The sequence below is a fragment of the Siphateles boraxobius genome, unplaced genomic scaffold (assembly GCF_051911475.1).
Source record: "Siphateles boraxobius isolate OS27281-9 unplaced genomic scaffold, OSU_SipBor_1 2, whole genome shotgun sequence".
NCBI classification, from domain to species: Eukaryota; Metazoa; Chordata; class Actinopteri; order Cypriniformes; family Leuciscidae; genus Siphateles; species Siphateles boraxobius.
In genome coordinates this window covers 8,162,498-8,185,883 of record NW_027508810.1, presented here as the reverse complement: position 1 = coordinate 8,185,883, position 23,386 = coordinate 8,162,498, and the positions used below count along the sequence as shown (strand labels likewise).

The window sequence follows — 23,386 nt, the reverse complement described above, 5'->3', positions numbered from 1 at the left end:
TGTATGGTGGCGACACGTGGGCGAAAATATTTGGAGGTAACGTTAGCCTACAAAAAAAGTCTATTTGCGGGCGGTAGCGGGACAAAAATGTTGCGGGCGGGAGAAAGTAACATAGAAAGTAGTTGAGAACGTCAGTTAAAACGACCCACGTATTAAAAAAATTTGCACGGGCTCGGGTAGGGTCGGGCTTGATTTTTTGGGCCCGATCTAAGCACTACAATGGATGACTTCAGACGTAAGCACATGGATACCACAGCTAAGAACAAACTTACTGCTGATCCACTTTTCCATGTTGATAAAAGCATTAAAATTAGAAAAAATAATGGGGAAAATAGAAATCAAGGGACATTTAGAATAGATAAAAATGTGCGATTAATCGCGAGTTAACTACGGCGTTAATGTGATTAATTGCGATTAAATATTTTAATCGTTTGACAGCACTAATATATATATATATATATATATATATATATATATATATATATAAATATATTTATTTGCAATGTACTAGAAAAAGGGAATATATTTCAAATACAATAAAGTACCTTTTTTCACTAGGGTACACACTGTTCTTGAGCTAATCTGAAGGCATCTCTGTTCGAAATCTGCAATTGCAATTATTCACGGAATTATCAACTTTACGTGGGTTGTGCCTCGGCACGGCACAGCGCGGATTAATCCAATGTTTTGAGGAGAATGTGCGGCTCTCAGTCGCCGCGCCAGTGTAGATACTGGCATTCGCAATCACAGATTCTACTTTTTGGAAGTATGACCAACATAATTATTTTCACCTAGATTTTACAACGGGTGAATCTCAAGTTGTCACTCACCTTTCTGGATCCGCCATCAAATTGAAAAGTTTAATTATATCAAGTGCTGTGAGAAAAGGCTATAAATCTCCGCTTCCAACATCCTCACACTCAATACAGCCGACTAGCCGTGAAACCTTTATGAGTACAGATGTGACGTAATGACGCAAAGACATAATCGAATTTCCCGGGGAAATCCACCAGTACCATTGGATTTTTTTACCAACATTATTACAAGCTTACCGTTTTGAATAGAGCTATGGCAAGCAGATAGTTTTGAACACTGGCTAGTTATGTAAATGTTAATTTTTAACCCAAAAAAGTTACAGACTGCAGCTTTAAGTATATCAATTTAAAATACTAAAAGTACAATTGCAGGGTATTTAAATTAAGTACATACTGTAGATAGTATTTGTAGTATACTTAGCATAAAATAAATGTATTTCAAAATCATTTTAGTATGTGTATTTTTCACTAGGGTAAACATAACCTTTTTTTTTTTTTTAGCATGAAGGGTTCTTTAAAATTGAGCCAGATTCTTTAAAGCCTCCTGAGACCCAGAACAAAAAAACAAAAAAAAAGTATTTTTTCATGTCATTACATTGGTTAGACTAGAGCATAAAAGACAAATCCCCAGGTCTTTACACTGGCTCCCAGTTACATTTAGGATTGATTTTAAAGTATGGTATATAAATCATTCAATGGCCCAGGACCTCAATACATTACAGATATGCTCACTGAATATAAACCCAACAGATCACTAAGATCATTAGGATCACATCAGGTAGAAATACCAAGGGTTCACTCTAAGCATGGCGAGTCCGCCTTTATCTACTTTGCCAGTCGTAGCTGGAACTAGCTTACAGAAGAGATCAGATGTGCTCCTACAGTAGTCACATTCAAATCCAGACTCAAAACACTTTAGTTTAGCTGTGCATTTACTGAATGAGCACTGTGCCACTGTTCGTCCGACTGTTTGCACTGTTTTTTATTTCCTTTCTATTTTAAACTGTTCTTATTTATTTTGATTATTTTAATTACTTATATGAAAAGCACTTTGAATCACCATTGTGTGAAATGTGCTATATAAATAAACTTGCCTTGCAAAAAAAACCCAAAAGAACATGTACTGTATAGGCAAAATCAATGTATTTTTAGGTTTCAGGAATTTTTTTTTTAACCAAACTTTGTATAAAGATGATTCTCAGCTATAATATAACATAATTACTTGGTATGCCATTTTTACTTTATACAATATGAGGGGAAAATGGCCATTAATGGGTCCTATTCAATACAATGTATCTACTATTTTGCATATTAATGTGTTCTTGGGGCAATATGTAATGATTGTAATGATCCTGGTGTCCTCTTCAGTGGACACGTATAAAAAACAATGCCCTGTTTTGTAACAGAATGTTTCTGAATTAGAAAGCCCAATATATTTTCCTGAGATATTGATTTATGACAAACATTTAGAAAATGTGTCAGATTTAAACAAATAACTACAAAATATTATCATATTTCCATAGGAGTGATCAGTTTGATCACTAAATGAATGTCATTCATGTTTAAAGACCAAGGAGAAGTTTTTGTCATGGTGAAACCTCCAAACATTTTGTATCTCTGAAAAGCTCATCACAGGACATCCACACTTAAAGCTGTGACAAATGGTGTCAGAGAAATTCACTAAAATATAATGTCCAGAACAGAGGACAAAAGTCTATTCCTGGGTCCCATGAGGATAGAACCCAAATATACAGTATATTTTTTCTTTTCTGAAAGTGGCTTTTGTCCTTACAGTCTACATGAAGTCAGAATTGACCTGTGTTTTTCATAACATTTTTTTTTTTACTTATTTGTTGCTCAGATATAGTTTATGCTCAATTATTAATAATGATTCTTTTTTATTATCAATGTTGAAATCAATGTTTTCAATGAATTATCATCAATGTTTTTGCTGCTTAATATTTTTCTTTTGTAAATCGCGTTATTCATTAAACAGGAATCGTTGATGATTTGCCAGATGAGAAGTGTGTCTATGTATCATCTTTTACTCTTTTCATTCCTTTCATAACTATATCATATCTCTTTTAATATCTATTTTAATTCATTTTATAACTACTTCAACTAACTGTCACCGTCCCGTTCGCCCTTTTATATTTAAAACAATAATATCTTAGTATAAACCTAAATTAATATTGACAAACTATATATCATTTGAAAGCTTACAATCTCTAATTTTCATATTTGGTGGCTGTCTTTTTACAGAGGAGCAGTAATTTATCAATTTACAATAATACTATTTCATACTCATACTCGTGTTCAGGCCTTTATTTTGAAATAGCGATAAACATGAAAAATCATGAAAGATTGGTAGAAATCTCAGCTTGTTTTCATGCCAAGAGTTCAAAAGATAAAACCAATTCAATTTTATGAGAAAAAAAAAAGGTCTACAAGTGTTTTAAATATAAAAAAAAAATTATGGATTCTCGATTTGTGATGCGGCTATAACGCACATATGTGCTCTCTTTATGTGTTTATTAGAGGTTGAATTCAAATCAAATACTGCCAAATCACACATACTACTTCTGAATAGGATGTCTACTTCATAAATTGAATGAAAATTATGGAAATACAGATCACTGAAAACATATGAAAATTGAGGCCTTATATGGTCAGTAAGGAAGCTTGTCTGTCCATCTAGTGAATAAGTTTGGTACTGCGCCCAAACAAAATCTTACTGAAAGCAATTTTTTGAGATATCAACCTAAAATTTGGAACACAACTTGTTCAGATTTTTGGCTTTGATTTTCTTGCAGTTTTAGAGTAAAATATATTTTGTAAAATATATATTTTATATAACTTTTAAATAATTATATTTTTACATTGTACAGCTAAGGGGTTAATTTTCCATGCTTTTATTTTGTGATTATTTGAATTCCGTTCTTTGTAAAGTACTTTGAATTGCCACAGTGTATGACATGTGCTATATAAATAAACTTGCCTTGCCTATTTTTTATATATTTTCAAATAAAGCAATAAGGCCCAAGAAGCCAAGGTTTACAGTGAATTTAAAACAGGGGGTTTTAGGAAACAGCCAAGATGATTTTATTTGAAAATATATTAGAACAGAACACAGTTATTTTCAACTGTGATAATATTTTACAGTATTTTGTTTTTAATGTACAGGCGAAACTCGAAAAATTTGAATATCGTGCAAAAGTTAATTTATTTCAGTAATTCAACTTAAAAGGTGAATCTAATTTATTACATAGACTCATTACATGCAAAGTGAGATATTTCAAGCATTTTTTTGTTATCTTTTTGATGACTCTGGCTTACAGCTATGAAAACCTTTTCACAATTTTCTAATTTTGAATCTGGGGTTTTCATAGATGTAAGCCATAGTCATCAAAATTATAACAAATAAAGGCTTGAAATATCTCACTTTGCATGTAATGAGTCTATATAATATATTAGTTTCACCCTTTAAGTTGAATTACTGAAATAAATTAACTTTTGAACGATATTCAAATTTTTCGAGTTTCACCTGTATTTTCAATCAATTTTTAGAGACGTTTAAAAACATAATTGTGGATTTTTTTGTGTTTATATGTTGTCAGAATTCACAGCTTGTTTTCAATGGCAATCAATAGAGAAATATGATTTGCAGGGTCCATATTGTAGTTACAGCATCTACCAACAGGGGCTAACTAGGTCATACTAACCTTGACCTCTTGCAAACCACCTGTAACATCCACATTTTTTATAGCCACATATGATCCAATCCATTCTAAAAGTCCCATCAGGTTATAAATGTAAAGTTGTTTGAGAATAGCATTTCTTGTTGACTGAACACAGTTAATTCAGTAGTTAAAAGGTGTGAATGAATGCCTGTGACCTTTCCATGATTTCCCACTTGTTCTTGATTACTGAATTTTTCAAAAAATAAAATGTTTTTTTTTTTGTATTCCATAACATATAAGAATATTTTCAGTTCCCCGACATTCAAATATGAATTATACCTCATGGCCATGCAAAGCTATTACAAAGCAGTTCCTCGAACATCTAATTGACAAAGTCTTAATGCATTGTCCACCATGGGCAGCTATAAACACATGAACACTGGCTACTTTCAGCAAACCACAGATTATTAAAATGACATATTTTCCCTCAACGTCAAGGTATACAGAATCAAAATCCTTTGTACAGCTGTTTCAATTTGGGCTGTGAAAAGCACTCGCCTCGTTTTTTTTTTATAAAGCAGCTGCACTTCAAATGACTTATTCACTGCCAGAAATGGGGATTTTTCGCAAGCTTCCTGCAGGCAACTGCATTTTCCACGCATTCAAAACTTTTTTTTTTTTAAACGTCAGCATCGCTTTTCTTTTATTCAGCATAGATCTGTGTCAACATTTAGCTGACATGGAGGACTCAGATTTTCCTCTGACAGCATTAGAGAGCTAAACCCAAAATGTATAAAGCGTGTACAATCGTGCTTTTCCAGTGCTGATGGATGTCGGTTTTGTGAGTCACAACAGAGGAGAAATACCAGATTCAATGCGACGGCTTTGATCTTTGTAAAACCATCACCTGTTGTTTCAGACATGTTCTCTTCTTGTTATAATGATTTCCTTTTTGTTTTCACCGAGCCGCTAGATCACTCAATGTCAAAACGCTTATGGCTACAAATAATGACCATTACCCCTGAGGAAATCAATGAACATGTGTTTAATGTTGAGTTAAAAGCCAATCGCTTTAATACACCATTAAGCCAGTTATGCATGAAGAGACCTAGTTCTTCACTCAAAAAGAATTAAGTTTCTTTCATATCGTCATTACATAGAGTTAAAATAAGGTCTTTTCCATGTTGTGCTCTTTCTTCACATTGGTTTCCAACTCCTTCCAGAAAAAAAAAATGCAGACAGCAGCAATGAATGCATCATTGTGCTTCAGTTCATATGTTCAGATCATAACCCTTAGAAAAAGGCCTGCTTGCTATTGCCCTTTTACACAGGCTAGTAAATGCATTTCTTTTATTTGTGTCAATGATGGTTCTTCAAATCATAAGTAGAAAATAATGATTTCCGTGATCAAAGTTTATGGTTATAATTTAAGTGTAGCACTTCAATAACAGATAAAGGCAAAGGCCATCACACTGACCATCTTTATCCCTGGACATTGAGGTCATTTCTTATGTCTGAGGAACATTCACATCATTTTCTCATCTCCATTACTGCCTGCACTCTCCGTGAACTTGACTTTTAGTGTAACTGCAAGCCAACTGCTTCAATTTCACATTGCTCCATTCATCACTCACTTTCTCCCCTCATTGTTTCTTTTTTCCTGAAAAAAGTCTCTGTGCTTAAATGACTCAAGGTCAGATTTTACGGAAGATAACATTTCGAAGGGTTGACTGTCTTATATTGCGCTGTTGTCCCATAGACAGTGCGAAAAGAGATGTGTTTGTGTGGGTTTATCTACTCTTACGTCAGGTTGTATATATCATGGATTCTATAACACAAATTTGTTCAGCAGCAGAGTTTTCTTTCATTACCAAAAAAGATACAAGGTTAAAGGGATAGTTCACCCTAAAATGGAAATTCTGTCATAATTTATTAACCCTCAAGTTGTTCCAACCAAACCTGTACGAGTTTCTTTCTTCTGCTGAACACAATATAGCCTATATATTGAAAACATATATATATATATATATATATATATATATATATATATATATATATATAAATAAATATATATATATATATATATATATTGAATACTGTTGGTAATTAAACAGTCTATGCATGGTCTCCATTGACTTTCATAGTATTTTTTTGTTTTTCATACTATGGAAGTCAATGGCGTCAACTCTCTGGTTACCGACATTCTTTAAAATATTTTATTTTATGTTCAGCTCAAGAAAGAAACTCACACAGGTTTGAAACAACATGAGGGTGAGTGACAGAATATTCCTTTTTGGGTGATCTATCCCTTTAAATACCCAGTTGAACAATGATTCAGTATGTTTTATAACAGTTCTGCATTGAGGTGAAAATGTATATGAATTTCATCCATTTAAAAGAATTATGACTATGCCTCTTTGCAGATGGCGCTGCGTACACTCGCAGATATATGGGGACACTGCACTTGTTTCCAGAGAAACGCCTTGGCAGTCGTCAGGCGCTATGAGGCAGTTTGTTCTGTGACAGTTGTGCGAAACATCCTGTCAGCTTCCAACACGGCTCATCATTAATGCCTAAATGATTACGCGTCCATGAAACAAATACATTATTCATCAAAAAGACACTGCAGAAGAAAGACTACACACAAAGATCTCGCCCCTAAATCTGACTCCAGACAATCATACACACACTCCTGCTGTTCTCGACACATGATTTACATTACACCAAAGCTTGTTTGTTCTACGGGCGCTGGGCTTGGTGTTAATGTCATTTCCAGCCTTTGGATATTTCTATTTGCCTTGTCAGTGTCTGACAGACATTTTCTGGATTCCCCTGAGATGCGCACTAGTGCGTTTTACAATGGGAATATTTTGTTCTAAGTGTTGTTTTCATGCATTGAATTTGAATAACAACAGTAAGCTTGTGAAAGTTCCATAAAGTTGCATAAACAAACAAAAAAACAAATTACTTGCAGTGTTATTTTTATTTTTAGGTTTGAAATTGTTTTTAATAAATAAATAAATAAATAAATAAATAAATAAATATATATATATATATATATTTTTTTTTTTTTTTCTGGAAGAGAAAATTAATACAGTTCTGATATAGAGGAGACTAAGAGAAAATGAAAAATTTATTTGTGCCAAAAGAAAATACCATACATAGAGTTAACATAAGAAAGATTAGATCATAATTTAAATTTGAAAATAATTATTCTTTTAGCGGAATTATTAGGAGGTTTACAATAGCCCCTTTAAGAAATTAGGAATAATGGGTGTCCAAAAGAAAAGTCTAAGTGAGCTGTACATTATAATTATCTAAACATAAATCTGTTTAGGTAAAATATATTCAGAGAAGCTGATGATTACAACTAGTATCAGTATATATTATTTTGAATAACACTTTACAACAACGTACTCGATTTGTTACACTTTATATTTCTTTTTTAAATTAGTTAATGCATTAACCAACAGGAACTAATAATGAACAATATATTTTTTGCAGCATTTATTAACCTATAATAGTGATAGTTAATAAACATGTTCATTCATGTTAGTTCACTAATGTTAAAAGATACAACTTTTGATCTTAAAAGGTCAATGATAATGAGGTCAATGAGGTCAATGTTAAAATGATAGATAGATAGATAGATAGATAGATAGAAAGATAGATAGATAGATAGATAGATAGATAGATAGATAGATAGATAGAAAGATAGATAGATAGAAAGATAGATAGATATAATTCCTCGCATTAACTTACTGATGGGACTATTGTAAAATGTTTATGGTAGCTATCAAAGACAGTTAGCATCTCCCTTTCATGTAAACTTTGAATCAACAACCAAGACAATAAAAGATATATACATCTGAATTCATCCAAACATCAGATAATAATTCATATTTAATTTGAAATTTTTAATTTAATTTTAATATCTTCAATGCAGTGAAACGATTGCACCCGTTTTTCTCAGGCAGAGAGAAAAAGCTATGTGCTGAAAAAGCGTCATAACTCTAGCTTATTACTCTTAACAATTTACAGCCTCCCCTCCTCTCTAATATCATTGCATGCTCTTCTATCACTTTGTTTGATTGCAGCTCTCAAGGCGTCTACAAGTGGGCTTGAGTGGCCCCTTGATGGCTATTCTCACGCCGTTTTCCTAGCAGTTTTCCTCGCCGAATGTACTAAAGCACATGATTTTAATTATGGATCCAGAAGCTGAAACACTGATGGGCCCATTTACATTCTCATTGTATCTTATGCATGCTTCATTTACCTTCTACAAGAATGGAGACGTTGTACAGGAGCTACAGCTACCTCTTAATATCTAGTCATTCAATTATGCATAATATGAGAATAAAAGAATATGGCCTCTCAGGTACATGAGTTTTTAGGTAATTTAGACATATTAAATATGCTTGGTTAGACAATATAAACAAATACCTTTTTATATAAATAATATTTAACAATGCCATTTAATATACTGTAAATGTAATTAATGTGTATTTTTAAAGAATGAAAAGTGTTGCCCTTCAGTGTTACACAATGTACCTAATAATGAGAGCAACTCAATCAAAGAAGCATATCTTTGGCAATTTGCTGGAATATTCCAACGCTATCTCACGACCAATCCGTACGAATTCGAACGAGTGAGTAAAATGTGGCTAATTCGTACGATTTGTCTAAACCCCAGTGATGGGTAGGTTTAGATGCAGGGTCAGGGGTAGGTCATTCACACGGATCCATACGAATTGGGCAACTCGTAAAATATGTACGATTTAGCAAAAATCGTACATATTCGAACGAGTAAGGTCGTATGAGTTCGTACGCATAAGCCACCTCGTAAAATTTGAATTGCCATGAGGTCGGGTTAAATATCCAGTCACAGCCTTTCAAGAAAATGAATGTGCCTGCGGGCTGAGTAGTTACTCAAGAGATCTGGATACTGATCAAAGCTCCATCATGAATTTATCATTACAGTAAAAAAAATAAAAATAAACAAATAAAACAATTTCTAAAAATCATCTATCCATACAGCAAAGGTGTAATGAATGAAGAGGAGATTCATGTAGGAGAATTTGGAAGCTGCCTGAAAGCATAGCTAAGACCGGCTTGAGGACAAGCCCACAGCAGCCAGCACCTAGCATCATTCCCATCGATTTGAATCTGGAGCCAAGTACCTTCAAACCGCTCGACATAATTCACTGCCAATGGCATCAAAGTACTGCAGCACTGCCGAGGCTCTTGGGCTTCAAAACTTTCTCTTCAAACAGTCAGTAGTCCTTTATCCCAACCTCCACACATCAATAAGGAAGATATCATAATGCTCTGGAAATATATATATATCTGTAATGTATTCTCGCAGATCAAATTGCATGCAAATGACTGATTGCACACATCACAGACTTATGAATTTCAAATGCATAGGCAAAACTGCATGCACACAATAATACTAAAAAAAAGCACATAAAGTTTACTGGAACCAGCTGTATATGTAATGAACTCAATACATCAGCATCAATGAAACAGCCTTGCTCCCTCTCATTCTGCGTAAACCGATTACAGCTCACAATTTATTTCGAATCAAAGCATGACGTCTCCATCTAGAGCAGCAAGTGTTCTGCTGGTCAGGCCCCTCATTGATGTGCAGGGCATGTGTGGCTTTGCCCATTCTCGGCCACACCAGGAAACAGCCACACAGAGGCTCATTGTACCGCGCAAAGGAAATCACTCCATTTTAAAGTAGATGAAAAACATTCTGTTACATCAAGCACTGTAGCAAGCGGACTCCTTTTTTTCCACATGGGGGAAAACATTTGCCTCACTTTGAAATTAAACAGCTCAGATAGGTTGCAAACATTTTTTAAAAGGTAATGAATTATGAATGAAATTTATATACGTGATGTACCTCGGAGGTTATGAATACAGCAATGATATAGAGCCTTCTTTACATTTATGTAAACAAGCAAACACACAAATTAAAAATAAATCAAGAAATGCATAAACTCTATTTCTGTGCTAATAGGAAACAATAAAAACTCATCTGATTTGAGGTGCAATAAACTGCTGCATCATTTTTCAAGTATTTAACTTGTCTACAATAAGGCATATTTACAAATGCAGCACTAAGACAACAGTATATCTCTACCAGCCAATCCAAACTCATTTTAGCACCTTGGACAGCAACCATTATGTCCACAGTCAGAAACGATCTGATTTAAACTTAGAAATTACTGAGCGAATGCGCAAGGAATAACAGATCAGATACTACAGCGAGCAAGTCTGTGTGCCGCGATATGTAAAGAACATTCAGGCAAGTAAAAATTATCAAAAATTATTTTCTGCCCGTTTGCTCTTCACTGACAATGCTTCATGGTACAGAAAATAGGCAAATAAAATACACACACACACACGCACGCACGCACACGCACACACACACACACACACACACACACACACACACACACACACACACACACACACACACACACACACACACAAACTGCCATTAAAAGAGATCAGCCTTGCTGCAGAATACTGCACAATCCACATCCATCACATAATGCATAGGAAACTTGGAAACATAGAAAGTTGAAATCACCTGATTTTAGAGATGCAAAACATGAGAAACAAAATTCTCCCAACACTAAAGTACCATTTTCCTTTTTTCCTTTTAATGCAATGGACAAATAATTCTATTTTACATAAAGAGTCTTAAAATACAGCACTTATAAAAATTTTGATTAGCAGAAAGCAGAGATAAAATTCTTCAAGTGCAAAGGCACTTCTGGAACCAGGAATTTGTGTTGCACTCACCATCCAACATGTTCTACAGGAATGTCATTTCAACAACCCTGTCCTCTGAGAGAAAATATATTTCATATTACAAAAAAGCATGGAGCTGTAAGCTATACATATTCTTGCGACAACTGCTACAGTCTTTATGTTTCAAGTAGAAGAAATAATTTAAACCTTAGAGAAAATAATATATCATCTTTAAATTGCGGGTATGTATACAGCCTCTAAAAAGAAGATGGAAGGCTTAGGTCTGTGGTGGTGTTATTATTGTCTCTTGTGGTTGAATACACAGATGATACAGGTTTTACAGGAACTCAATCTTACAACTGACTCATCGCAGTGTGTTTCTCCAGAACTTCGAGGTAGTCCGGCTCGGTTTTAAGCTTGTTGGATAGCAAAGGATGCTCGTTTTTGGACTGTGCAGCATATTTTCTGGGGGTCCCGTAGAGAACAGTTTTGTTTAATCGATCCTGGTTGTGTCGCCGGGTGGTTTCGTAGGGTGGGATGAAGGATTTTTTGGGTAAAGTGCAAAAGTTATAGCTGAGTGGCCCGGATTGGGGCAGATCTTTTGCTCTCTCAACAATGTTCTGATAAAGCAGTTCCGGTTCACGGTTGGCGCACGGTTGCTTATCAATGAACTCCACTGTGCTTATGGTGAAAGCTGGGCTTCGATCAAGTTCGTCCTTCTTGGGGTCAAGAGCACTGAAGCTCAGCTCCTTCAGGTTCCGATAATAGGCCACCTGCTCGCTCTCCTTCTGCATGTAGATGGGGTTCTGACACATCTGGCCCACGGCCGGAGGGATATAGTTATAGACATGGTTATCACTTTTATCTCCATTGGCGTCTGCATTGTAAGAGCCATACTGTACTTGGAAGGAGTTCAAGTCCAAATGGTTATTGGTGCCTGAGGGAACGTTCTCCACTCCCTTGCGACGTTTGAGGACAAACACGAACAATCCTGCCCCAAAGCACACAGACAGAATGAAAACGACGAGCAGGCCCAAGATGAGAACGGACAAGGGCACCTCTGGAGGCATCTCGGGCATTCTGTCCGTAGGGGTTACGGAAGAAGAAGGGGTCGCCTCGGTACTCGAGCTCACAGCAGTCGGGGGTTTAGTCACAGGAACCTCATCAGTCTCGGGGCAGATGGCATCATTTCGGAGGGAGCGCAAGAGCCGGCCTGCATGTTTGGATGGCGAGTCACACGTGATCTCATTCACCACTACACTGGTGCTGGACAGCTCCATCCAGTTCTTAAGCTCCACAATGTCACAGGTGCAGTCCCACGGATTCTCCTGGAGGTCGATCTGAATGAAGGCAGAGAGCTGGTCCAGCACGCCGCGCACTGGGAGATGGGAAAAATGATTGTTTCTGAGATTAAGCCTTGTCAGCATGGTTCCTCCAAACACATTGTCAGGAAGGGATCTCAGCAGGTTATTATTAAGGAACAATAGCTGCAGATTGTTCAGCGAGTTGAAGGTGTGGGGTAAAATCTCTTTAATGATGTTGTATTCCAGGTAGAGATATTGCAAGCTCTGCAGCCCAACGAATAAAGACTGGGACAGGATCTCAATGTAGTTGCCGTTCAGATAGAGCCTCCTTAAACTAGTGAGATTCTCGAAGGCTCCATCCTGAATGATTGCTATTCTGTTATTCCCCAAGTGCAGGAGCTCAAGGGAGCTGTACTCTGTCAGATCCGTTCTGTATATGGTCTGCAAATAGTTACCGGTTAAATGCAGTTTCTTTGGATACGACGGTTTGGGTTGAAGTTCAGAGATGTTCTGAAGTTTGCGCTCCTGACAATTGATGTTTAATCCACTGTCGGGATTTTGCGACGTGCACACGCAAATTCCCGGGCATGTCATCGGGACAGGTGAGCGCGTCTGGTACACCATTATAGGCCCGAATACATGTTTATCTCTGCTGGACGTGACACGAGGAGTGGGGCGGTATCTCATTTTGGGGGGGCGGGAGGCCTTGGGGGCTCTTGTCGGTGTGACTCGAGGCCGCAGGGTTGGAGACGGACCCTGATATTGTGAATCAGATGGTGGTTGCATCGCACGATGACTTGTGTCTCCAGGATTGCGCCTGGGGCAAAGGTCTTGCTTGATCAGCTGCGTGACGTCTTTGCCGTGCAGTCTGAATGGTGTCTCACACACGATATCCCCAACAAAGACTGAAATTGTATCCAGCCAGGCTTTCAGGGGTATCAAATCACAAGTGCAATTCCACGGGTTCTCTTCCAGCTGAATCTCCATTATTCCACCTATATGCTCTAGAACACCAGCAAATGGCAGCATCTTCAGTCGGTTTCCCCTTAAATCCAAATGCGTCAACATGACAAAACGGAATATGTTGTTAGGTAGAGAGAGCAAAAGGTTGTCGTTGAGTATCAGGACTTTGAGTTTATTCAGTTTGTTGAAAGCCCCTGCCTCTATGGCACTAATGTAATTATAATCAGCTTGCAAATACTCCAAACTCTCCAAACCAGAAAAAGTGTCCTCTCTTATGATTTCCAAGTTATTATTATTGAGATGAAGGCGCTTCAAGTTTTTTAACCCATTGAATGCCCCTGTTTTAATCTCCTGCAAGCCATTATTACCCAAATGAAGAGATGTTACATTACCATAATTGAAGAATTCATTCGGGCTTATCTTGGTGAGAAAGTTTCCATTCAGAAAGAGCTGGCTGATTTTGTTTTGCGGAGGCTGGAACTGACTGACCGTTGTAAAACCCTTGCTTTCACAATTGATATTCAGTGCGTTCTCTTTCTCCTCGCAGGAGCACCGGATCTTGCAAATGTCCTTAGAAGTTTTGCGGCTGTCTGTCTTTGAAGGGAAACTGGTGACTGTTAAAACGCTCAGCAAGAGAATGTTGTTCAGCATTTTTACAGCAATAATGCCGAAAGCCCCAGCATTAATGTGCAAATCTCAGAACAGGCATGCTCAGCCCCAAAGAAGATTTCAAAAGGCGTACAGAAGCGCACAGCTCTCCATTGACCCTCCTTAAATCCCAAAAGGCGGAATAGAGAAGGCATCCATCACCGAGCGCGCTGTGAACGCTGCCGGACCGAACACATCGTCGTCCCTCGCAGTGACAGTGAAATCCCGGGCTAATGAGCAAGCATTCATGCAGCAGTTTAAAGCGCATCCGAGGCACCACCGTTCCGAGTCTCGGAGCTTAAAAAGTCCTTTTCACCTGCAGCGCGAGAGATATTTACACGAAAGCAACTTTACGCCTGTGATCCTGCATGGCGACAGTCAACTTGACGGTGCGTGATGCGCGGGATAACTGAGCGCTATGCGAGCGAGCTTCCGAGTGAGAGAGATGGACTCCGCACTTGCTCACTCACTCCCACCAGGAGCGCGCGCCAATGCATGTGTGTGTGTGTGTGTGTCTGCTGGATGAGAGTGAACGAGCTCTGTGTGGAATTCCGACGTCACCAGACATGAGTGAATGATGTGTTCCTTTCCTAGTCAAATACATTATTTATACGACAACAATAACATTTTATTGTTATTTACAGACTTGCACTTAACACTGCTTGATAAATGCCGTTTTAAAATGGGATTTGTGTGGCCTTTTCGTTTAATTTATTTTTGATATTCCATTCTATTTTATGTATTGTAATTAATTATTGCTTTTATCTGTTAATTAAGTATTGCTGTGGGTATTCTAAAGCGACTTGATCGCTTACGTTTGATTTAAAACAGTTTTTAAGATATGCCTTCTTGGTTTATTTTATTTTAAATAAACCAATGGAAGCCTATTGCATATCCTTTTATCGTGTATAATAATAATAACAATACAAATAAGAAGAGAAAGAACATTCATTTGTTACAAAGGTTAAATGAGAAATAAATAATCAGAATACAATCAGATTGCTGTGCGGTTTCTGTTAGCAAAGTTTCTGGCTTTATAACAAGCAACTGTTCTGATCATAATCGGCCACTAGGAGGCGCAAAGTAGCTCATTATATATGTATATATATATAAAACAAACATTTGCAGGGGTAAAGACAGCGTCAATAGAGAACTTCAAATACCTTAAGAAAAACTTTTATTTTCCCCAATTGCTTTAGTGTTTATTTTGCTCATCCGTTCCTCTCGTTTATTTACTGACTGCTGCTTGGCAGAGCAAAATTTGAGACTTAATTCATGAGTCATTGTAATATTAAGAACCAGCTTAAATTGCAATTAAAAAACACCATCTTCAGGCATAAGGTAATCTGTCATAAATTATTGATTTGCATGCTGCACTGGCAATAACAATCATGATAGATAGCCAAGAAAAAGAAGGACGATGCCCAATGCACAAACTCAGCCAATACTGGATACTGGAGAGCATTGTAACACCATCAGTTTTCAACCCATTAGAAATTATAATAAATGAACATACTCTGAAATAATAGAAGCAGCAGCAAAATAAATAAATATGTAAATAAATATTTCAGTTTTCTTATATTTATTTAATATATTAATTCTAATAAATCATAATTAATTACAATAAAATAATTATATCAAATTTCAGCTTGTCAAATAAATATATTTTGTGTGTGTGTGTGTGTGTGTGTGTGTGTGTGTGTGTGTGTGTATATATATTTGCCTTGTGATGGGTTCTCGTTTTATTTTATATATGACACCTATAAAATAAACTGTTTATTTATGTTACTTGTTTCCAGTTGTATTGCTGATTGTTTGCTATTAGTGTAGTGTAGTATTTTTCTACTTTATTTTTTAGCTGATACATATGGGAATATTACATATAAGTTTAAGAAACATAAGTAAAAAACAAACAAACATGTTAACTGACACCGAAACAAAATGTATTACAAAATGATTGAATATGAATGATTGAATGACAATTATTATGTCAATCATCTGTCAGGAAGACACAGGAGCAAAATTTAAAATCATAACTCATGTTATATTTCATTCATCTATCTTTTTGTCAAAATTATTCCACTAATTAGTGATCATCAATCAGATATTTAAGGAGGTACCTGTAAAGACATAGCCTGTTCACATATGTTCATAATAACTTGTTAAAACCCTTATGATTAATAATGTCATCAAATATGAGGTGAAGGCCACATCAGATGGAGAATGTGCAAAGTAAATAACCTCAAAGACAGCACCATCTGCACACAAAAGCCAGAACTTTTTCTGTTTATGCATTTATTGTAAACATCAGATGCTGAATGACTAATTTTTTTTACGTCTTCTAAATCTGTTTTCATATCTTCTGACTGCATTGCAATCTTTGATGTTCGTCGCAAAACATTGTGCATATCGGCGAAAGATGAAACACTCTGAAAATAAACGTGTTTGTCTTATTCTTTCAATATAAGCACTTTAACATTACATATATGTAATTATTCTATAACAATCTGCCCACTTTGTGCCATTTATACTATTGTGATAGAGAGCATTTATTTTGAGTCATATATAATTATCACTTCACGCTAATATGTTATGCAAGAGCTATGAAACAATGTGCATGACAATTAAATGCATCTTGCAATAGTGTAGGAACATACAATGTAGGAACTGATGCTACGCAGTGTGTGCATATATATGTATATATATATATATATATATATATATATATATATATATATATATATATATATATATATACAGGTCCTTCTCAAAAAATTAGCATATGGTGATAAAGTTCATTATTTTCCATAATGTAATGATAAAAATTAAACTTTCATATATTTTAGATTCATTGCACACCAACTGAAATATTTCAGGTCTTTTATTGTTTTAATACTGATGATTTTGGCATACAGCTCATGAAAACCCAAAATTCCTGTCTCAAAAAATTAGCATATTTCATCCGACCAATAAAAGAAGTGTTTTAATAAAATAAAAAAAGTCAACCTTCAAATAATTATGTTCAGTTATGCACTCAATAGTCAATACTTGGTCGGGAATCCTTTTGCAGAAATGACTGCTTCAATGCGGCGTGGCATGGAGGCAATCAGCCTGTGGCACTGCTGAGGTGTTACGGAGGCCCAGGATGCTTCGATAGCGGCCTTAAGCTCATCCAGAGTGTTGGGTCTTGCGTCTCTCAACTTTCTCTTCACAATATCCCACAGATTCTCTATGGGGTTCAGGTCAGGAGAGTTGGCAGGCCAATTGAGCACAGTAATACCATGGTCAGTAAACCATTTACCAGTGGTTTTGGCACTGTGAGCAGGTGCCAGGTCGTGCTGAAAAATGAAATCTTCATCTCCATAAAGCTTTTCAGCAGATGGAAGCATGAAGTGCTCCAAAATATCCTGATAGCTAGCTGCATTGACCCTGCCCTTGATAAAACACAGTGGACCAACACCAGCAGCTGACATGGCACCCCAGACCATCAGTGACTGTGGGTACTTGACACTGGACTTCAGGCATTTTGGCATTTCCTTCTCCCCAGTCTTCCTCCAGACTCTGGCACCTTGATTTCAGAATGACATGCAAAACTGAGCAACAGTCCAGTGCTGCTTCTCTGTAGCCCAGGTCAGGCGCTTCTGCCGCTGTTTCTGATTCAAAAGTGGCTTGACCTGGGGAATGCGGCACCTGTAGCCCATTTCCTGCACACGCCTGTGCACGGTGGCTCTGGATGTTTCTACTCCAGACTCAGTCCACTACTTCCGCAGGTCCCCCAAGGTCTGGAATCGGTCCTTCTCCACAATCTTCCTCAGGGTCCGGTCACCTCTTCTCGTTGTGCAGCGTTTTTTGCCACACTTTTTCCTTCCCACAGACTTCCCACTGAGGTGCCTTGATACAGCACTCTGGGAACAGCCTATTTGTTCAGAAATTTCTTTCTGTGTCTTACCCTCTTGCTTGAGGGTGTCAATGATGGCCTTCTGGACAGCAGTCAGGTCGGCAGTCTTACCCATGATTGCGGTTTTGAGTAATGAAACAGGCTGGGAGTTTTTAAAAGCCTCAGGAATCTTTTGCAGGTGTTTAGAGTTAATTAGTTGATTCAGATGATTAGGTTAATAGCTCGTTTAGAGACCCTTTTCATGATATGATAATTTTTTGAGACAGGAATTTTGGGTTTTCATGAGCTGTATGCCAAAATCATCAGTATTAAAACAATAAAAGACCTGAAATATTTCAGTTGGTGTGTAATGAATCTAAAATATATGAAAGTTTAATTTTTATCATTACATTATGGAAAATAATGAACTTTATCACAATATGCTAATTTTTTGAGAAGGACCTGTATATAAACATTCAAAAAGCATTGACAAGGCAGGACAAACTGAACAGAAACAGAGAGAACTTAAGTACTGGTGATAACGAGGTGCACACAGCTGAACTTAGTGTACGTTTACACGACAACGATATGCTTAAAGTTTTCTGCGTACAGTTGACATCATTGTCAAAACAATCCCCATTCACAAGGATCCACGAAAACGACTAAAAATCCTGTATTCTGCTGCCAGGCCATTAGATGGCGATGAAACACTATAGATGCATGTGCATGTGCACGTCATCATCTTCAGAGTTTCACATTTTTGTTGTTTACACAGAGACTGTTTTCAAAAACTTGCACTTTGAAACCAGTTTTCAAAACTTTGTGTTTTCAGACATCCAAAACGCCATTGTTGTGTAAACGAATGGCCAAAACGCATAAAAAGTTTTATGTTTATAGTTTAAAATGGTGTTGTGTATAGAGCCCCTTAATGAAAAATCAATAAACAACTATGACAACAAACTAAGGGTAAATGTGCAAACTGAAATCAAGCTCCAAATAGTGTGAGTGACAGTTTCCCCCCTCCCGGAAGGCGCTACCTCTCGATGGTAGATGGATGAAGGAGGCATAGGTGAAAGACGGGAACCAGGGAGAGGGCTCAACAGAAATGTCCAGGGTGGAGTAGATGGAGGAATGATCCAGGGGATGGCCTTGAGCAGGAATATCCAGATGGTGATCCAGGCCACAGCCAGGACTGTGACCCACGGCAGCGTTGCTGGAGGGAGCCATGGTGAAGGTAGTCTCAACACCGCCATGTGGACGAACGCAGGTGATGGTGATGATGGAGGAGCCCAAGGCGCAGACGAAGAGTCGATGGAGTGTAATGATGTCGATGGTCTAGATGGCCATGACGGAGCCACAGTGACGACCCCCTGAGATGAAATTGTAGATCCGTAAGGATGAGGCGGAGCTGAGGCGACCAAGGGCGGAGGCGAAGGTTAAGGGAAGGCAGTGCTAGCTGTAGCCGTAGAGGTGGAGGGCCGGAGAGCAGCGGATGGCTCGCAGGCCCGTGGTGGAGGCAATGCGATGATTGACCCAGCTGGAGCCGAGGTTATGAGGGAGCAATTCCTCCCTCAGGAGCGATGCTGAATGCCCGATGGTCTCTACTGGAGTCGAAGGAGGAAGGAGCACAGATGCAGGAGCTAAGGCGATGGACTGAGGTATGATGAAGGGATCAAAGGCTAGAGGTGGAGCCTTAGGATCCCTATGTCCAGGATGAGGTGGCTCACAGCAGGGCCTCGGTGTAACTACGCCACTGAGAGGAGGTAAGGGAGTTATTGAGGGACTGGTGGGATACAGTGAGGACTGGGCAGCTGGTGTGACTGAGGGCTGGATGATTGACTGGAGAGGGGCATACAAAACTAGGGAGACTCAAATCACAGGAGGTCATTGAAGAGGTGGTGGGAGAGGAAGTTTGGGCAGGACCAGCGAGTCCAAAATATAAACAGTCATTGTAGGGGTTACATGAAAATTGTCCAAGTCCAGCAACTCACTCTCAGTGACGGGCAGGTGGGCGGGTCTCCAATCCAAACCCTCGAACTCCACGCACCCACTCCACAAATTTGACAAGGCTCCATCGAAGACCCTCCCCAGACAACTGAGCCCTTGTGGCAGTGTTCAGGCCAGTGTACATGACATATAACGTTACAAAAAAAAACATAAAAAAGGACTAAATACATAGAACATATGATAAATAAAACTGTATTTAACAAATATTGTAACATTTTGAATTGTATTTATTATTCTGAATTGCACAAACTGTGACCAAATGGTTTACAGTAATTAGGCTACAACTTTTCAAAAAAAAAATGTTGTGCTTTCGAAATCTTTACTTTATCTTTTAATTAAATTTATTATTTTGCATTAAGACTCATTTTGAGCACAAAGTATGTGCTCTCTGAAAATTTTTCATATTGGCCGGCCTGGAAATTATTGCATTATGACAGCGGAACTTCCGGGAATATTGAAAATTGTGTTCAAAACAATCTGCTGCCCTGTTCAGACCTTGTCATACAGTACATACAAACTCTTTTGTATAAATCAAGCTAAGTCACCCTTATTTACTTTATGCAGATTGTTTAAAATCATCTTTACACTGATAAGAGGAAAATGATGCATGCATTTCACTGTTGTTCAGATGAAGTCAGTTCAAGATAAAGGTCATCAATTATTAAATTAGCTCATTTCATCTACAAATCACTTCTGCAAAAATGATCTCATCGTCCAGCTCAAGTTCAGTTCTAGAAAAGCAGTGCCAGTACAGTCAGATCAATAATATTGTTGAATATTAAGTGTCCCCAACTCAAGCCAGAGGCGACAGTTGCAAGGAACCCAAACTCCATCAGGAGACAGAATGGAGAAAAACACCTTAGGAGAAACCATGGCTCAGTCAGGGGGCAGTTCTCCTCCGGCCAACGAACAAACACGGTGTGATTAGGATTCAGGCTGCATCACAAGTCAAAATTCAGACCGGGATTGGTAGCATTCAAATATTAATTCAGAGCCAAAGCTGGCCACAGGGTCTGTGCGAAGGACTTTGTGATCTTAAATGATGATAATATTGCTCTGCTCTCATCCAGGTTCAGTTCTTCATGGTTAAAGTAAGTGTAAAATGGGAAAATTTCCAGGGACAGCTCCAATTTGAGGACAACACACCAAAACAGACACCTATCCTCAGAAAACAGGGATGTCTGGTCACCCTAAGCCATAAACAGAACAGAGCGTTTTACTGGTAGTCTTATAGTTATTTACTTATAACAGTGAATGAATCAGAAGTCTCACACATTGACAGGGAATAACTTACTTCCACGTTGAAAAATAAGGTGGATAAAGTCTGTATCTGAGTGAAACGCTTCTCAAACAAAATAAAATGTAGGAAGTGGCTTGATTGGGAATTGATTGGATGGTTTATGGTTTGCTTTTGGTGGATATCATGTGAGTGACAGGTTGTCCTGCCCTCGCGCCAGTAAACACGTCATTAGAGAAGAGATTTTGCTGCAAGAGGGAGGGTATTTTTTTTATTTTTTTATTAAAGATTACGAGGGCACATATATATATAAAAAAAAAAAAATATATATATATATCCACAGATAAATAACATATAATAAATACTGCAATATTCCATGAACAACAAGAATTTGTCAACTTTGATTTCATGGTGTATAATCAACATCTATTCCCCACAAGCACATTTGATGAGTAAAATATATATGTGGTTCTGTTTACACAGATAAAGAACATAACTCCTGAGCTTGGTCGAGGAAAGCTCATTCTCAGCTTTTATGAACACATCACAGAGGAACACCTATATTTTAGTGCTAGATACTGATTCTCCCCTCTCATGCTGAAACAATGCCGTGCTGACCTATAACTTGTGGGTCCCTCCACTTGATGAATTGTGTCATCCCGGTCCACAGAAGTGCTGACCCGAACGCAAGTTGCTCGCAATGATTTCCTGTATTTGGCAGAACACAGTGAGTGATGAATGAACATCTCTGATCCATCAATCCCAGGGCCTGGAGTCAGGTGCCCCCGGTCTTTTCGAAGAAGTATAATTCCACTTCCCTCATCTCTGTCTTTGGCCGGGTCCCTGCGAGCCGCTCGGCTTTGTCATTAAACAAGGTAGAAAGTAAAGGATTTGATCTCCTAAAGGATTTGAGCCACTAAACATTTTCAAGCTTTACACTTGAAGAAAATAATGGGGATGTAAAAGCTGGTTTTTAATGCTTGTGCAACTCTTAACAACTCTTCTCTACTTGCTCTAATTGCATTGATGGAACATTTTATAAGGCATATTCAGAATAGACATTTTTCAGTGATTTGCATAAAAAACAAAGAAAATGTTGATGCCAATTCCTTTGTAATCCAGTAATGATAACCTTCTCAGGGCCCCTTCATATAACTCATGTCACAGGCCGCATTGAAGAAAACAGCGAAAACATGTATTTGAGCAAATGTTCACATCTTTCTGGAAAGTTCCATCATACCAGGGGACCTCTTTGTCCACCCCACTCACAATTGCTGTTTCTGTGTCTTTTTTCTTGGCAAGAATTACGTTTATTTAGACGTAGAACCGTCTCTTTACGACCACAATGCACGGGAGACATCTCAGGCACGCAATGCAACTTAGCACCAGGTTCAAGTCATATGAGCATGGAAAAGGTACAAGTGCCACAGGAGCTTCAGCATATCAACAGTGAATGGTGAATAGTAGATATATCAGAAAGTGGAGCAGTTAATACAATATGAATAAATGTGGAGGTGAATTAAACAGCGTAACAAACTTGCTTGTATTTGTTATATGCGTCACATATACTCCTATGTGAGATCACAAAATAATACACAAATTGATAGGCCTTTGTATTTTTTTTATCTTTAAATAAATTCTCAATAAATGTGAGCATTTGTACTAGAAAATAGGCACCAATATTAAAGTAGTTGGCAAAGGACCAAAGAAAATGTTTTACATTTAAGTTTGCATAAAATAACTAATTTTACATTCTGGCATTTATGTGCTGCCTGCTTCCGCCCTAGCCATTTTCACATTCTTGCAAAAGGAGATTCAAATACTTCAAAAAACGTTTTTAAAGTTAAGTTTATGTATGATAGAACTGCTGTGATTCATTTATTTTGACATCTAACAGAATTTTAAACATTGTATGTTTACTTTTTTTAGATGGAAGTTTTTGAAACAGGACGGTGGACAGAGATAGACACCCAGGTGGAGCTGATGAGTCGAAGAGCCCACGCGACATCGATGGGACTGGAGGATGAGGTCAAGCCACAGCAACGAGGGTCTGAGAAGGAGCCTGGGAACCAGAGGACTGAGGTGAGCTG

The 23,386-nt window shown here is 37.7% G+C and overlaps 1 protein-coding gene across 1 annotated transcript; it reads right to left on the bottom strand.

Annotated features, from left to right (window-relative positions):
- Positions 1-11,147: 11,147 nt before the first annotated feature.
- On the bottom strand, positions 11,148-14,670 carry slitrk2 (SLIT and NTRK-like family, member 2). The gene has a single exon (XM_077235769.1). It carries the CDS (start codon positions 14,176-14,178, stop codon positions 11,614-11,616), a length of 2,565 nt encoding a protein of 854 aa, XP_077091884.1. The 5' UTR covers positions 14,179-14,670; the 3' UTR covers positions 11,148-11,613.
- Between the last annotated feature and the right edge of the window lie 8,716 nt (positions 14,671-23,386).